The 17,163-nt window shown below is 52.0% G+C and overlaps 4 protein-coding genes across 4 annotated transcripts; 3 read left to right on the top strand and 1 right to left on the bottom strand.

The window, feature by feature from the left end:
- Positions 1–303: 303 nt before the first annotated feature.
- On the top strand, positions 304–2,117 carry BO85DRAFT_402153 (GMC family oxidoreductase). The gene has a single exon (XM_025657179.1). It carries the CDS (start codon positions 396–398, stop codon positions 2,055–2,057), a length of 1,662 nt encoding a protein of 553 aa, XP_025513157.1. The 5' UTR covers positions 304–395; the 3' UTR covers positions 2,058–2,117.
- Positions 2,118–2,971: 854 nt separating this feature from the next.
- On the top strand, positions 2,972–4,877 carry BO85DRAFT_490325 (GMC family oxidoreductase; the record flags this gene model as incomplete). The annotated part of the gene is made up of 3 exons (XM_025663656.1): positions 2,972–3,314; positions 3,386–4,600; positions 4,669–4,877. The coding sequence occupies 3 exons, from the start codon at positions 2,972–2,974 to the stop codon at positions 4,875–4,877; spliced, it is 1,767 nt and encodes a 588-aa protein (XP_025513156.1).
- A 1,563-nt stretch (positions 4,878–6,440) lies between these two features.
- BO85DRAFT_451574 (DUF3591 domain-containing protein) lies at positions 6,441–10,620 on the top strand. Its single transcript, XM_025660618.1, has 3 exons — positions 6,441–9,712; positions 9,765–9,821; positions 9,910–10,620. The coding sequence occupies exons 1-3, from the start codon at positions 6,666–6,668 to the stop codon at positions 10,175–10,177; spliced, it is 3,372 nt and encodes a 1,123-aa protein (XP_025513155.1). The 5' UTR covers positions 6,441–6,665; the 3' UTR covers positions 10,178–10,620.
- Positions 10,621–11,113: 493 nt separating this feature from the next.
- On the bottom strand, positions 11,114–16,643 carry BO85DRAFT_470572 (kinase-like protein; the record flags this gene model as incomplete). The annotated part of the gene is made up of 8 exons (XM_025662406.1): positions 16,457–16,643; positions 15,947–16,393; positions 15,218–15,890; positions 14,979–15,160; positions 12,214–14,301; positions 12,099–12,161; positions 11,432–12,047; positions 11,114–11,151 (listed from the first exon to the last, which is right to left on the bottom strand). Exons 1-8 carry the CDS (start codon positions 16,544–16,546, stop codon positions 11,114–11,116), a joined length of 4,197 nt encoding a protein of 1,398 aa, XP_025513154.1. The 5' UTR covers positions 16,547–16,643.
- Positions 16,644–17,163: the final 520 nt, after the last annotated feature.

The following is a 17,163-nucleotide window of genomic DNA, read 5'->3' as shown; positions in this document are numbered from 1 at the left end:
ATAAGCGGTGATAGGGTATAGCAGTCAGGGTTCAATAAGTGCTACTGCAGGCTAATGCGCCAGGCTTAGAGCTGGTGCGGTCGCGTCTCTTTGTCTATTCCTTGTAGATTGTTTGATGACTGCCAACTAAGAGGGGTTTACCGCAGTATGAGAACCAATTAATTCTCTGAGATTATTTTGGAATTGTACTACGTTGAAGACTAGACGGAATGTCCTCTTACGACCTTCCGTAGCTGTCATGGCTTTGCTGGCCTGGTCAGCCTTGCGTGAGATGAGCAGTTAAATACCTCCATAAGCCCCGCACCCTCCTGTTAATTGTCAACAGCCCGACCTTCCCATTCTTATGACTCTCTTATTCGCGATCCCACATAATCATCGATTCCTAGACATTCATCATGTCTGACTCTTTCGATTATATCATCGTCGGTGGAGGTCTGACGGGCTGTGCACTGGCTGGTCGGTTGGCTGAGAAAGACGAGTCACTGAGGATCTTGATTGTTGAAGCCGGACCTAACGTGGTCGATCATCCTCTCACCAGCACTCCATTGGCATGCTTCGGTGCTCATCACTCGCCTCTAGACTGGGACTACACCACAGTGCCACAGAAACATCTTAACAATCGCGAATGCTACAACGCGGCCGGAAAGGCACTGGGTGGAGGCACGGCGATAAACTACGGGACCTGGACCCGCGGAAACGCTGCCGACTACAACCTCTGGGCAAAGCTTGTCGGGGACTCTAGCTGGAGCTACGAAGGTCTACTTCCTTACTTCAAGCGCGTCGAGACACACTACGATCCCAATGTTGATCAGGCTATTCACGGTACCAGCGGCCCCATCACCAATACTATTGTCGAGCTCACCAGCCCGGACCGGAAGTATCCCCTCAAAGAGCCTGTTCGCTCTGCATGGGAACGTCTCGGCGTCAAGTTCAACCCTGATGCCAACGCTGGAAGCCCGCTCGGCCTAGCTCACTTTGGAGAGAACTGGCGTGAAGGACAACGTCAGCTTGCCAGTGAGGCGTACGGATTGTCCGGGCGTCCAGGCATTACCATTGTTACCGATACTCTGGTCGCAAAGGTGGTTCTCAGAGACCAAGACGGTGAGCAGGTCGCGACAGGAGTTCAAGTCGTCGATGGACAAGAATACCATGCCACAAGAGAAGTGATTATCTCTGCTGGAGCGTACCGCACCCCGCAGGTTCTCATGCTCTCTGGAATCGGACCTGCAGAAGAGTTGGCGAAACACAACATCTTACAGCTTGTGGATGCCCCAGAAGTGGGTCGTAACTTCCATGATCACATGTGCTTCCCCCAATGGTGGAAACTGCGTCACCCTGAACAGGGGCTCTCTATGGGAACGCCCCTTTGGGATAGTCCAGCGTATGGCATGGGGGTACCTTATGATTGGAACGTGACGCTACAGACTCCTGCAGAGGAGTTGATCAAGGCGTTCAAAGCAGACGACGGGCAGAATCCACCCGAAGATCACCCATACTTTGAGGCGGGCTTTGCGCACACTGAGGTTCTGGTCATTTACGCACCGATGAGTCGCGCCGTAACTGGCTTTGAAACAGCCATGGATGGCACGCACATCAGCACGGCTGTCCTCTTGATGGCCCCTACAGCACGAGGCCAGATCACTCTGGCTAATGCAAATCCGGAAAGTGCACCCGTCATTGATCCCAACTATTGTTCCAAGGAAGTGGACCGAGCGATTTTCCGAGACGGAATCCGGAGAGTGGCCAAGCTCATCCTAAAAACGCCGGAGGGTCAAGATATGGTGGAGCATGAAGTACCCAGACCGGGCAGTGAACCCATCACACTCGAGTCCACCGATGAGGAAATCGACAGCAACATCAAGAGTGGTGCGATCACATTCTTTCACCCAGGTGGCTCGGCGTCCATGGGTAAGGTCGTGGACACTCAACTGCGAGTGAAGGTCGTGAAAGGACTGCGAGTTGCGGATGCTAGTGTGCTGCCTGTGCCTCTGGCGGCGCACTATCAGGCTATCCTTTATGCAGTGGCAGAAAAGGCGGCGGATCTACTATTGAACTAGCCTGTAGGACGTTTGCGGTCTTAGTCGAAAATTAACGAGAATGAATTTGTTGTCTTTCTCTCTCTATCCCATGCGACCCCTAGTTCATTGTAGAAGTAGTCATGGCTGACAAAGAGGCTATAATGATAGCAATTACCGGCGTTGCTCCAGCCACCAAGGTACGAAAGGCACGCTTACACTAAAATGATCTAGCTCTGAACTCCCTCGTTTCATGGACCGTTGTAAGAACAGATAAATCCCTCAAGTAGTTCCCTGGCGGAGAATATAGCGGAAGCGAACCGAATGACATTTCATGAGATACGAAGTGGGCCGACAGGTGCTCTCTGATCGGAATTGCTATCGGGATGCCGCTTCGGAAAGCCGGATTTAGATTCGGTTTCACTCCGGCAATAGCGCTTTGAAATCGGTTTGCCGTACATGCAAACAAACGCCTCATTTCGGTCTGCGGCACGTCCGAGGCGCGGAATTAGAGAACCACGATTATAATTCTTGGTTTAAGGATTAATCAGTCTATTACAAATCCGTATTCCAGGACCCCGTCCTTCCGGGTTGGCTGGTTATAACCAGAGTATCCACTTTGATATGGAGCTTCCCGCGTGGCGAGGCCCAAAGACCCTTGAATCCCGCTGTTTGATAATCATGACCGATCACTGACATTTGCTGAAGCGAAGAAACTCTGGCTGTGGCTAGGGCTTCAAGTGTCTAACGGCATTACAGTGGGTGGGTCAAGGTTCTAGCATTAGGATTTTTTGAGGGCTTTTTCTAGAAGTCTCTCTATAGGTGGTAGACATGTAGCCCTCCTCAATGCCTGTATAAAGAGACAGGGTTTGTCTCTGATCGTAAAGTTGTTCATCAAGTTGAATCATCGGGGAGACATTCAATAACTTCCAAACCCTCCTGCATCTATCACCAAGATGCTTCTTTCCTCACTTGCTCTCGCGGCCTTCTCGTTAGGCGCAGCCGCCAAAAGTCATACCGGCTCATCCCCTCACTATGATTTTGTCATCGTCGGCGGAGGCACCAGTGGTTTGGTTGTTGCAAACAGACTCTCAGAATTGAAGAATGTCACTGTTGCCGTCATTGAGGCTGGTGAATCAGCATTGAACAACTTCAATGTGTCTAATGTCATGGGCTACAGCACGGCATTCGGGACGGATGTCGACTGGGCCTACCAAACCGAGAACCAGACCTATGCGGGAGGCTTGCAGCAGACTATCCGTGCCGGAAAGGCACTTGGAGGTACAAGCACAATCAATGGTAAGTCATTCTTTCTTTTTCTTACAAACACATGGTAGATACTTTGGTATTGACTAAATCTCCTACAATAGGAATGTCCTATACTCGGGCCGAAGACGTACAAATTGACAATTGGGAAGTGCTCGGGAACGAGGGTTGGAACTGGAAGAACTTGTTTCAATATTATAAGAAATCGGAAGGCTTCCAGGTGCCTACTAAGGACCAGATCGCCCATGGTGCCAGCTACAATGCTAGCTATCACGGTTTGAACGGCCCTCTGAAGGTCGGCTGGCCTACTTCCATGACCAACAGCAGCGTCTTCCCAGTTCTCGAACAAACCTTTGAGAAACTCGGCGTTCAGTATAACCCCGATTCTGAAGGCGGCAAGATGGTCGGATTCACTGTCCACCCTGACACCCTGGACCGGGAGATGAACGTGCGCGAAGATGCTGCCAGGGCTTATTACTGGCCATATGAAGCCCGCTCGAACCTGAAGATCATCTCCAATACTCGTGCGAACAAGGTCATCTGGGCCAACTCCACCCAAGGAGAGGCTGTTGCCGTCGGCATTGAAGTTACTAACGCTTACGGCACGGAAACCATCTACGCTGACAAGGAGGTCATCCTGTCGGCAGGCGCGCTCAGATCCCCTGCCCTGCTCGAGCTGTCTGGTATCGGAAACCCCGACATCCTCAATAAGCACAACATCCCCGTTAAGGTCAACATCACCACGGTCGGCGAAAACCTACAAGATCAGACCAACAACGCCCTGTCCTGGGAAGGTGTTGACACCCTCACTGGATTGGCAACCTTCTCCGTCCTGCCGTCTGTGAACCAGCTCTACGGCGATAACGCCACTGCCTTGGCTTCCTACGTCAAATCCCAGCTTGCTAGCTATGCTAAGACCGTCGCTGACGCCTCGAACGGCGCTGTTAAGGAGGCTAACCTCGTGGAGGCCTTCGAGTACCAGTACGACCTGATTTTCAAGTCCCAGGTCCCCTATACGGAGATCGTCTTCGCTCCCAGTGGGCAATCCTTTGCCGTTGAGTACTGGCCTCTTCTTCCCTTCTCCCGCGGCAGCGTACACATCCAATCCGCGAACGCCTCTGACTATCCTGCCATCAATCCCAACTACTTCATGTTCAGCCAGGATGCCGAGGCTCAGATTACGGTGGCGCAATACATTCGGAAGGCTTTGGGAACTGCACCTCTCAACAGCCTTGTAGGAGAGGAAGTTACTCCTGGCCTCGACGTGCTTCCCGCTGATGCTTCCAGTGCCACTTGGACCAAGTGGGTTCAGCAAAACTGTAAGCCTTGATCATTCACCCGAAACGGAAATCTGCAGCATGGTCGCTAACTTACCTATTCATCGCAGACCGAACAAACTACCACCCCGTCGGCACCACCAGCATGCTTCCCCGCGAGAAGGGTGGCGTTGTCAGTCCCGAGTTGAAGGTTTATGGTACCAAGAATCTTCGTGTGGTCGATGCATCAGTCCTGCCATTCCAGCTCTGCGGCCATTTGACCAGCACTCTGTATGCTGTCGCTGAGAGGGCTTCCGATCTCATTAAGGAAAGTTACTAGCTTACAGATGATAAGCAGTGTGCCAGTTAGAAATTTCAGTCACAACAACAAACAGATATAGACGAGATATTAGCACCAGTCCACAAACTGCAATCGGAAGATTCTTCTATCCTTGAGCGACTTTCAGTCCGGGAAACGGTCTGGGATGGGAAGATGATCCGACCCAGGCGGCTAAGTTAAAAGAATGTAGTGAACTAGCAACTACAGCTGAAGGGTGTCAAAGGATTAAATATCAATGCCTCCTGCGGCACATTCATAGAGAAATACTACAAGTCTGGTCTTCTGATAGTGATGTGTATTTATAGCGTAACCAGAAAGCGGCAATAAGGCCTGTAAAAATGCATATCATTAGATGCCTTCGGTGGCTAAGGACTAGGACCACTATTACAGATGTTTATGTTTCGTTGTATGTTTTCTCCTCAGTCTCTCTTTTCTGTTCTCTCCTTTACTATATCCAATCGTCTATTCAGTCGTACTTATACGCGACCTCCCACCACAACCGTTCACAGCTACCGCCAGATTGCTTTCTTTTCCAGTCTTGTGGTACATTGAGTAAAAAGCTCAACCATCATCATGGACTGGTCCTAGTATTGAAGATGGGAAAGCATTGGAATTTGAATATTTCGAAATATGGCTTCAGATAGATCGCAGGGAACTGTAGAAGCTAGTCAGATACGAAATACCAGCATCAGTTCTCTGATTGTAGGCCCAATGTGCTGCATCTCAGCCAGCCAAATTCTCTGAGAAATGTGTATATGATCATCCCCCTATCCACGAGAGTATTCAATGACTCAGCCCTGCATTCTCATCTACATAGAACCATGGCTCGGCTATCCTTATACTACAGAGTAATGCTGTAAACTTGTATTTGGATGTTAGGGCACTCAACCTTTGCTTATTTTCGTAGTCGGCTCTCTCTTTCCCAACTTCTACCTAAATAGTGTCTTCGGATTCCTTCATTCATCTGAGCTTTGATAAATGCATGATGTGAGTTACAACCTAATTGGCAGAGTATACTACTTCTACACACAGTAGTAATGGCTCGGAGTTAAGTAACATGCTTTCATTTTATTACAGCTTCCTCCCCTGCTACAAGTACAACTTCTAGTACCATTAGCATATCAATCGAAAGGTTATCGGGCACTACAGCGAGAAAGATAATGACATTGAAATTACTAGCTCAAAGCTACATATATTTGCAACGTGCAAAGTATATTTTAACCCTTCAATGGGTTTAGTTTGGTGAATCAATAGATGATAGGCCAATTAATGTCAAACGTGAAACGTAAAGAGACTTTGATCCAAGTTCTGTTTACTGACAGATTTGTGCGTAGTAGCAGGACTCCAGATTGAGGGAAGTAGAGGGCGAGAATCATTGATGTTGTCGAGGGCTGTCTCGAACCGCAGATCGCACTAACCGAATCCAGCTAGTGCACCTCGTGACACGAACCGTTCTCAAAACAGCCGGAGTGTTGCGTGACTGGTCTTAGCAGCCAGCCGGAATCTCCGACGGGAGCGAAGGAGAGACAGCATTATTGCTTGTCCGAGTCTCGGCCAGTCGAGGTTGAGCTCATCGAGCTATCCTTTTCATCGCCTTTAACCCGTCCAGGTCTCTGGTAGACAGGGTCGTCTCGATGCCATCTCACAAGCGCGCCCTTTCTATCTCACCTCACATTCACCACTCGATGCCCCGCGTCTTCACCACCTTGTCTCCCGGGCGCTGATATCTACTCTCTTTCCCAGCTATCTCTCACCTCATCATCCTCCATCTCAGAATTCATCATCAAAATGCCTCACGCAACCGAGCCCCCCGCGCCCGACGCGGAGGATACCGCCTTCGAGAATGTGATGCGACAGATGAACGGTCCCTTCGGGGAAGGCGACATGTCGTTCGATTTCCTCTCCCGCGACTTGGAACCCGGCGAAAAGGCAGACGACGCGGTGGACTACGAAGATTTCGATGACGACGAGCTACCCGAAGAAGAAGAGCGAACCGGACCGCCCGCCGAAAATGGACTCGGGGAACAAGAAGACGACGCAGATAAAGGCTTGTTTGAAGCGGAGGAGGATGATCTCTTCGGTGGCCAGGAGGACGAAAATCAACAACCACCGCGCGATGAACTGGACGACCTATTCGGCGATGGCCCCTCTTCTCCCCCAGCGGAACATGCCGACGCAACACGAGATTTGTTCTTCGAGGAGGAAGGTGAGAGTGCGAAGCCAGCAGAGGCTCCGGAGCCTGTCGAATCCGCGCCCGCGCAGCCCGAACCCGTGCCGATGGACGAAGACGAGGACGAACCTATGCAGGAAGATGAGGCCTTGAGTCCGACAGCGGAGGATATGGACCCGGCTTCTCTTCGCGCCTGGAAGCTCCAACAGGCTCTGTTTGCTATGTCGTCTTATGGTCCGGAAAACGTGCCTGCGCCGCCAGAGAATGTCGAGGAGCTGTTGCAGTCGCTGTTCCCAATGTTCGACAAGAATGCTCTTCCGCGTTTCCTTGAGCTGATCCCCCACAAGAAGGCCTTCTTTGTCGGAAAGCAGCCTCTGAAGCCCCCGAAGCCGGTCATCCCTAACAAGGTGAATATCGAATTGGCTCATGACCAAGAGCGATCGTTCAAGTCTGGAGGCCAGTCGCTCAAACGTTCGCTGGAGTCGGAGCATTCCGGCGTGGTTCCCGTCTTGGAGGCGGCCCAGGAGGAGGAACAGGAGATCAAGGAAGAGTTTGATCAGGACACAGATACGGAGGAAGTGCTCCCTGGGGGTATAACCCATCATGACCTTCGTGTTGTCTGCGCGGACTGGGATGTGAGGGATGACTTCTCCATCATGGACGTTGAGGAGGCGGAGGTCAAAGAGGCCGATGTTGATATGGAAGACGACTGGCTTCTAGAAACCACTCGCCCCGCGAAGAAACGGAAAATTGGAAGAGATCCGCTTGAAATCGTCGCCTTGTCCCATATTGATGTACCAGTGATTGACGACCCGCAACAAGCCACTTCCCGCATTGCTCAAAAGGTGACCGTCGACATGAACGATCCTCATATTCTCCTTGACGAGCGAGGAGCGGAGGCTGCTGCGCAGAAGCCAAAGGCGCTGGGTGCTCTCAAGCGGGACGAGTTGGATGCCAGTGTCACCAAACGTCTGACCTCACGTTACAACATTTCGAACGATCAGGCATACGATATGCTGAAACAGAACCATCAGAACAAGGTTCGCAGTACCCTGGGCAACGTTACCTTGGAGCACAGTATGCCTGCCCTGCGTCTGCAATGGCCTTACTACAAGACCGAGCTGTCCAAGGCCGAAGCGCGTTCTTACCATCGCCCTGCTCTCTCTTTCCGGCCTGGACAGACCTGTTGGTTTAAAAACCCAGCTTATATCAAACGAAAGCACCAAAAGGGCAAGGACGTCAAGCAACTTTACGACTCTACAAAGTCGCTCTCTTTGGCTGACAACTCCAACGTTCTGCTGGTGGAATACTCCGAAGAGGTTCCACTCGTGCTGTCGAATTTCGGTATGTCAAATCGGATTATCAATTACTACCGGAGAAAGAGCATGGAAGACCCCACTCGCCCCAAGGCCGAAATTGGCGAAACCGCGGTTCTCCTCCCTCAGGATAAGAGCCCCTTCTCCATCTTCGGACACGTGGATCCTGGCGAGGTGACGCCGGCCATATCTAATTCTATGTATCGTGCCCCATTGTTCGTGCACGAAGCCAAGAAGACCGACTTCTTGATCGTGCGTAGCAGTACTGGCTCTGGTGGCAGCGATTATTACATCCGTAACATCGAGAACCTCTATGTTGCTGGTCAGCAGTTCCCGTCGGTAGACATTCCTGGTCCCCATTCACGAAAGGTCACAACGGTGGCCAAGAACCGGATGAAGATGCTGGTATACCGCCTGTTGAAAAAGAGCCCAGACCTTCGGCTCTCTATCAGCGATGTCACCGCACACATCCCAGGAACCAGCGATATGCAAAATCGACAAAAAGTCAAGGATTTCCTCCAGCACGACAAAGACTCCAAGTACTGGGTGCCGATGGAACCTGTGCCGGAGCAGGACGTGATTCGGTCATGGGTCCAGCCCGAGGACGTTTGTCTGCTTGAATCCATGCAGGTCGGTCAGCAACATCTGCATGACACTGGTTTTGGCAATGATGCTGAGAAAACCGGCAATGAAGGCGAGAAGAAGGAACGGGAAGACGAAGACAGAGATGGCGACGAGGAAGGGGAGAGCTTCGAGCAACAGATGGCACCTTGGAAGGCAACCCGCAATTTCCTCCTAGCATCGCAGGGCAAAGCAATGCTCAAGCTACACGGTGAAGGTGATCCTACGGGGCGCGGTGAAGGCTTCAGTTTCATCAAGACATCAATGAAGGGCGGCTTCAAGGCGGTTGGCGAGAGTGTGGAAGATAAGCTCGATGCCCAGCGGCTCAAAGAGCTGGGGGGCCACAGTTACAATGTTGCCCGGCAGCAAAAGTCATATGAAACGTCCATCCGACGCATCTGGGATTCCCAGAAGGCCAGTCTGTCTTCAACAGTCGAACATTCGGACGAAGAAAGCGACATTGACCGCGAGGAAGAGGAGGAGTTCGGCAAGCCGACCCCACGATCAGAGGCACCCACTCCTGCTCCTTTCCGCCGTGACGACGAGACGATGAGTCAATTCAGCAGGATGAGTATGCCCGCCGACCAAAAGGGCAAGGTTTTGCGCATTATGCGGACGCTCAGAGACGAAAAGGGTCAGCTCTACCAGAAGGAACAAATGATCTGGGATCCCCGGGTTATTCGCCACTACATCCAGCATCGGCACCGGGTGGAGGCACTGACCACCAAGTAAGCACACCTATCGACCTTTGACATTTATCAGACTAACTGACCTTCGTAGACTTGAGTCCCTTCAGCCAACGGGCGACAAGGAGATCGACGCTCGTAACAAGAAGCTGTACGTCCAAATCACACCAACAACTACTAACAACCTCCCCTACCCCCAATCCCCTCCAAAAACCAACTCACGCACTAACCCCCCACAGCCTGGAAGCCGAACTCAGCCGTCTCAACCGCAACAAAGAACGACGCTTCGCCCGCGAGAAGCAAAAGGGCGCAGCCCGCGCATCTGCAGGCGACTCTCCCGCCGATGGCGGCAAATCCGCCGGTACACAACGGAAGTGTGCTAACTGCGGCCAAGTCGGCCATATCAAGACAAACAAAAAGTGCGTATGCCATAAATCAGGTCCCTCCTTTGGATTTCCAAACAACCCTTCAGATTTCGACCTCCCCTTCTTTACCAAGAACCCGTAGTCCTTTCCAGGGATCCCGTACTGTCAGGTTCGGCTTCGTAATTTCCTGGTGCTAGCCCTTCTCAGCCCAGGTCGAGGTCCCGCCGACTACTATGGCCCAAGAGACAGAGGACTATTCCCTTACCCTATCCTACACTTCCCCCATCTAGCATGCCCCCTTCTGCCAACTTACCAGCAGTTCCTCCCACCCCCACACTGCAAGGATTGATCTTTTCATGCAACATATGCATTTGACACAAAAGCGCAAACCAAAACACATTTCACACCTAAGAACAGCAACAAAAAGCAAAAGGAAAAATCACAAACAAGCAGCGCGCTAACCAATTTCACCAATTTCTTCTCGCCTACAGACTTTGTCCCCTTCTCAACGGTACCATGAAACCCGAAGACCGCGTCACCGATTCCGCCTTCGCGATGGGTGCTCCGCCCGCGCTGTGATTCTTTCACAACATACAACATTCCGCCTCCTTCCTCCACGATATACCTATCTCAATCTTCTCTTTCACTCCCCTTCTTCCCCCTCTCCGTACACGTACGCAGAAAGACCACATCTCGTACCGCTCTAATTCATATCTTTTTTATCTCCCCACCCCTCTCTCGTGATACCCTACCTTTTTCTCGACTCCAACATATCTACCTACCGACTCTCATCTGCGTCTGTTTTCGCTGGTCTGCCTAATTCTCGCCATTCAAGGTAACGCGACACTTCCATATATGTGGGTGTTAGAATACAGCTTCTTTTCTCAAGTTCATACTTTGTTTACTTTCTTCGCCTTGCAATCATTGCATTGGGTGGATTATTGAGGGTCGCTTTTGACAGACTGACACTTGCATCTGGAGTTTCAAGGCGACGGGGATGGATGGTTGGATGTGTTCTATGATGTCTGAGTTATGAAAAATGGAAGATACCTTTCCTTTCCCTTGATAAAAATTTTCATTAGCACTGGACATTGCAGTGAAAGATAGCGTGTGCATCTGTCATGCAAGATAATCAATAGTACGTCATAGCCAGACAAGTGTGTTTTGTTTGGATAGGAAATCATGGCCAAAGTAACGATGAGAGGCAAGAATACGGTGCGAAGAATACATCGTGATTCATGACAAGGTACAGGAATATCAGAGGAGATCAGAACACCTGCTCTCTATCCGTACAGCTCCGACAAATGGCCTCGTGCCAGCAGTCCTCGCCCGCGGTCTGGGGCCAATGCCATCGCAACGGCATGAGGTCGGCGATAGGTATATCCCAAGAATGCACCCCTCTTGCGCATCTCCAAGACCGTCATGCGTAGTTTGCGGTCTCGCAGCAACTTGTCCCTGGGTCGCTTCTTGTCTCTCCCCTTGCGGCGGTTTTTTTGGGGTGGCTTGCTTGCGACGGGACTCAGCAGGCTGTCAATATCCTGATATTGAGGCGGGTCTCCCCTATTATGGTGGCAGTCGTCTCGCTCGTCTGCCTCGCTGGAGGGCTCAGCATGTTCTGCGTCTGAGGCTGCAGAGGCCTCGTCGTGACCATGCTCATATCCCGCGTCATCGAAGTACCGGGTATCTTCCCAGCCTTTGACCTTGGGGATGAACGGGGGCATTGACTGGTGGATTTCATTCCAGTTGATGCAGCAAAAAAAGGGATGGTTCTTGATGTCTGTTGCGTCATTGGGGTATACATAGAACCCGCGATAGTTTTTATTGCGAGGGTCCATACTGTAAAGGGGATGCTTGGCTGCCAGGCGAAAGGTGACGGAGTCATTTACGCGATACTTGCTGGAGGACAAGCGGTGTTCCTTCTCCTGCAGAAGATGGTTTATCAAGTCGATTGCTTCAGCAGAGATGAGCTTATCGGATGGTCGGTTTGGGAAATGTAGGGTTTGGAGATGATGCTTCAAGCACTCAGTCATCCCTCACCTGCACACCAGCGAAAGGGTGCTTACATGGATTTTTAACTTCGTCTTCTGGCGATCATCCGAAGCAAAGGGAGTGAAGCCATATAGGCACTGGTGCCGGTATCAATATCTGCAGCCTCCTTAGCAACAGGGTATGTCTTACCTCGTATAGGATAATGCCAATACTCCACCAGTCACATCGCCCGTCGTACAGCTCTCCACGAACCACCTCGGGGGCCATATACTGATTGGTCCCTACGATGCTTCCAGCTAACCTCCGTTTCTGTGTGCGATCGCGCCATCCTAGGAGACCAGCAGTCGGGGGCGTCCACCCGGCGTCGTCTACTGGTACCGGATCCAGCGCACTGGAAGACTCCGCCATTCTTTTGGCCTCGGTCTGGTCAAGGGCATCGCCGTCTACCCGGATCCCGAGCCGCTTGAGGAGGGTGTGGCGGTGGTCATTGTAGTAGACCTGATCGTGTGCCCAATGCCCGTCAAAGGCCAGACCAAAGTCCGAGATCTTCAAGTGGCCCGAGGCCGAGATCAGAAAGTTGTCCGGCTTGACATCGCGATGGATCCAGCACAGTCGATGAGCCTCTTCAATGCAGAGAATCATTTCAGCAATGTACCATCGGGCAACTGTTTCGGGCAACATGTTTCGACGCATCAGCAAGCCGAGGAAATCCCCGCCCACCATGTAGTCCATGATGAGGTAAAGGTGGTTCTGATCCTGAAAGCTAGCTATCAAGGGTACAATCCAGCGAGATTTGGCCGACGCCACCAGGAAATCTCTTTCGGCTCGCAAGTGACCTTCCTGGCTGTTACGGATCATCGCCGACTTGCGAATTACCTTCATCGCAAAGACATCCTTCTTGACACCGGTCATGATTCTACGTCGGCTGCTTTTGGTTCCCTCACTCGTAGACCGAAGGGAATCTGGTCCATGTGCTCGGGTGTTTGTAGCTTCATTTCTCCAGCGCAAGAGCTTATCTTCCGAGTCGCCATCGTAGTTTGTAACCTCTCCTTTCTCTTCCTTCACAAGGCGCACTACCCCAAAGCTACCCCGTCCAAGCACTTTGATGACCTCAAATCCAGCGAGAGACACAGTCGTGTCATGGCTACCGCCGCCATGGGACCGACTCTTGAGGACGCGGCATTGGCGGAGGTAATGGCGCTCCTGGGTGATCCAGTTGTCCCAGATGCGTGCTCGTTCTTCGGGACTCAGTGGCAGTCCATACATGTATTGTTCCAGCTCCTGGCGACGCTGTGATCGGGGGTCTGTCCCGCAGAAGACGTTGTTAAAGTAGGTCTCGAAGAAAACCTTGGCATTGGCAGCAGCTTCGACTGTAACAATCGACGGCGACGTCCCTGAAACTTCGGTCGAACTCAAAGCTTCTTCCACCGAATGGGGTGAAGGAGAAGGATGTGGCAAAGCTGTGGCTGGACCGCCAAGGGCCTGTTTCGAACCCCGTGATGGGTCCTCAGAAGTGGGAGGAGTGGACTGTGTACCCATCGGAGATACACTGCTTATGGGAGATGTCGACGGACTCGAGCTGTCATTGGGGCTCTCGACCAATCTGCTTGAACCTGGTGAGGAAGCTGCATAATGCACTGGCATTATGTTAAGCGGCGAACGAAGATGCGAGCGACGAATGACAGTGGGATTACCGAATGTCGTGGACAGTTTTGTAGACACCATACTAGTCAGGACAGCGGGCGTTGACTTGCTTCGTTTGACCGCGGCTACTGAACCGCTCTGTAGCTCAGGCGTCTCCGACTTCCGTGCTCGTGCTGTATCGCCTGATTGTTCTGGAGAATCTGCCTCCCTCGGAGTGACAGATGTCATAAATGTCTCAGGCAATGGAGTCGTACAGCTGTGGGTGATGCAAGTCAGCAGGCCCTCATGGCCTTCCTCTTCCTCCATGGCGGTGCTGCTAGATGGGGCTCGGTTGTCAATTGGAAGAGAGTGAAAAGACTGTGATGGGTTGCTATCGCTCGAAGGTTTCTGCGGGACAGTAGTTTCACGCGTTGTCACTGTTTTCAATACTAGGTCCCAAGTCAGCCTTCGGATGTTTGTTTCATCATAATCCACAGCCCTACCACCACCGGGGCCTCGAAGCCCCAATAAAGAGAGGATTCTAGAGCTCCGTTGCTTGATGCGATCCCGGATGCCATTGCTTTTGTGTTGGGCTACCTGATACTCTGCATCGGCTGAGATGGTTGAGGCGCTGCCGGAGAGTTCCACGGTGGTCTCCATGGTGAGGTCTGGGTGTGCTGGGCTGCCACGGAGAGTGGAAGAGACGGTGTCGGGCATGAGATGGACGATCATCGCAATGGAGGATCCAGGGACTGAGTGAGTCGGGCCAGTGAATAAATCATGCGCTTCCTGAAGAGGTTTATAATGGATCTTAGCAAAAGAGAGTGGTATGAATGAGAGATTGGGGATATGTGCGGTATTGGTAATCCCCAGAGAGCAACGTTGGACTCAGATACTGCATGTGTCGGCATACCATCTTTACGAACATATGAGAATGATGGTGAGAAATTCTACAAGGCAGAGTACTCTGCAGAGGGCTTCATCCACGGCAGGCACGACGGGACGAAGACTGCACATTTAGGGCAGGAACAGAGCAAGCTCTACTTGAACATCATCTACTTAGACACTACAAGAGCAAGGACGGCACCCAAATGAATCAAACCAAACACTTTTTATTAGACAAAGATAGTTGGATGGCTTGCAATATCCTCATCCCTGCCAATATGCATCGGAAGGCTGTGCAAGAGAAAAACAAGTCGGATATCACAGGACTGATGTCAGATTGAACGAACCCCCAAACACCGGTGAAGCAAACCCAAATGGAGTAACAGACACAGACAGCTAGATGTTAGTAGGGGGGCTCAGATCTATTTGATCTCGAGAAGCTTGACGTCGAAGATCAGCTTGGAGTTGGCGGGGATGCCGGGGAGAGCACGCTTGCCGTAGGCGAGGTGAGGGGGGATGCTGATGCGGCGCTCACCACCGACAGCCATGCCGGCGACACCGATGTCCCAACCCTTGATGACCTCGCCCTTGCCGAGCTTGAAGGTGAAAGGCTTGCCCTTCTTGTTGGCTACACAGAGAGTTAGCACCAGAACCGTCTGCTCTTATTATAGGACTCGTGACTTACCATCGAAGACCTTGCCGTCCTCGAGCTTGCCAATGTAGCGCATGGCAACGGTGTTACCAGCCTTGGCGGCGACACCCTGACCCAGCTTCTTGTCGTCAATCTTGACGCCCTTGACCTCCTTGACACCCAGGGTGCCGGTGGACTTCTCAGCAGGCTTCTGCTGGGTGGAGCCAGTCGGGCCCTGCTCAAGGTTCTTGGCGAACTGGACCTTCTTGGCCTCCTTGCCCTCCTTGGCTTCCTTCTTCTCCTCAACAGGGGCAGCCTCGCCGTTGTTCTTCTTCAGCTTCTTCTGCTGCTTCTTGCTGAGGGCGGGCTCGGGCTTGGCCTCCTCGGGCTCAGCAGCGCGCTTGCCCTTACCCTTGGTCTCCTTGGACTCAACGAGCTTGGGGGCTTCCTCCTCCTCGCTGTCGACCTCGGTGATACGAGGGTTCTCCAGGTCGTCAAGGTCATCGCTCTCGTCATCCTCGCCGATCAGGTCCTCCATGTCGAGCTCATCCTCATCGGGAGAAAGGTCGTAGTCCTCCTCATCGGACTCCTCGTCATCATGGTCATGGTGGTGGTCGTCGGTGGGCATGACATAGTTACCGGTCAGGTAGATGGTGTGGGTACCGGTAACCTTGAAGAAGACGGGCTCCTCCTCGTTGACAACGATGTCGAGAGGCTGCTGGCAGTTCTACATGGGGGGTTAGCGCGCATACTCGCACAAAAAGATTCGGAAGTTTCGCATACCTTCTCGGGGTCCAGGGTACAGATGACAGTCTCGTCGAGCTCAAGACCTTCATCGGACTCGGCATCAGACTCCTCATCATCGTTGGCGGGGGCCTTGCCCTTGATCAGCTTGGAGATGGCGGCCTTGAGGTCGAACTCGCCCTCCTCGTCGTCCTCCTCGTCATCATCCTCATCCATGGCATCCTCGAGCTCCTTGCGAGCGGCAGCCAGCTTGAGCTTGCGGGCCTTCTCCTTGTCGCTGGGACCACCGTTGACCTCCTCATCATCCTCGGAATCCTCATCCTCGTCGTCCTCCCAGTCCTCGTCATCATCGTCCTCGCCCTCGAGGTCGAGACCAGGGGGAGCGCGCACAAGCTTCAGGGTAGCACGGGGGCGCTTGTTGGAGTCGAAACCGTCCTCGTACTCGGGAGCCTCATCGGGGTCAATGGCAGCCATGCTGACACGGAACTGTCGCAAACGGTTAGAAACAGAAATACAATGGGCTCAATGGCTTCAACTTCAGCTACTGACCATGGCAGAGAACTCCGGAACAGCGGGGATCAGAGCGCCATTGGCGGGGACGCGCAGGGCGTAGACAGCAACGGGCGTAACACCGGACATCTTGACAAGAGATTATACAGATGCGAACAAGATAATAATAGTAAAGGAAAAAGAAGAAGAAAAATCAGACCAAAGAATGGATGGTCAAGAAATGATGCAAGGGAAAGAAAAAAAGATCGTCTACCCGGAAAAGCGTGGTAAGAACGAGGAAAAGCAAGTGAAGGGGAGAGGAAGAAGAGGAAGAAGGGAAAAGTTTTGATGCTGGCAGACCTCCCGCCGCTTCGATGGCAACCGTTTCCCGCTGCTCTTATTTTTTTTCTGCTACTGACTTTTTCCCGCAGCCAATCACCGACAGCAAAAATGCGGATCTGCCGCGGCTCACCGCTGTGGATCCTGCCACGTCACGTGGAAACAGCTCACCGCTTTCAGGCATCACATGATGAGCTTGTTTCCTGTTTGGGATAAGAACATTCCAGTCACTTCAGATAATCGATCTATCACCACAAGAACGTGTGCCAGACCCCATTGGTTCATGCATGCTGCTGATCCACTTAATTCAATGCCTTTTTTACTACCAGTTATTAAATAATGCCAGTAGTGACCGCTCAGTGCCGCGGTTATGGTGATTTACCACTCATTTTCCTGTTCCTCTCCCATGCACACAAATACTAGATATG

Source organism: Aspergillus piperis (assembly GCF_003184755.1).
Source record: "Aspergillus piperis CBS 112811 unplaced genomic scaffold BO85scaffold_16, whole genome shotgun sequence".
NCBI classification, from domain to species: Eukaryota; Fungi; Ascomycota; class Eurotiomycetes; order Eurotiales; family Aspergillaceae; genus Aspergillus; species Aspergillus piperis.
Note: the sequence above shows the minus strand (reverse complement) of the source record. Positions and strands in the feature narration are given on the sequence as shown.

Coding starts and splice junctions, on each gene's coding strand:
- BO85DRAFT_402153 (XM_025657179.1), top strand. CDS start 396: ATGTCTGACTCTTTCGATTATATCATCGTCGGTGGAGGTCTGACGGGC.
- BO85DRAFT_451574 (XM_025660618.1), top strand. CDS start 6,666: ATGCCTCACGCAACCGAGCCCCCCGCGCCCGACGCGGAGGATACCGCC. Junction 9,713..9,764: donor GTGGAGGCACTGACCACCAA/GTAAGCACACCT, acceptor TGACCTTCGTAG/ACTTGAGTCCCTTCAGCCAA. Junction 9,822..9,909: donor GACGCTCGTAACAAGAAGCT/GTACGTCCAAAT, acceptor AACCCCCCACAG/CCTGGAAGCCGAACTCAGCC.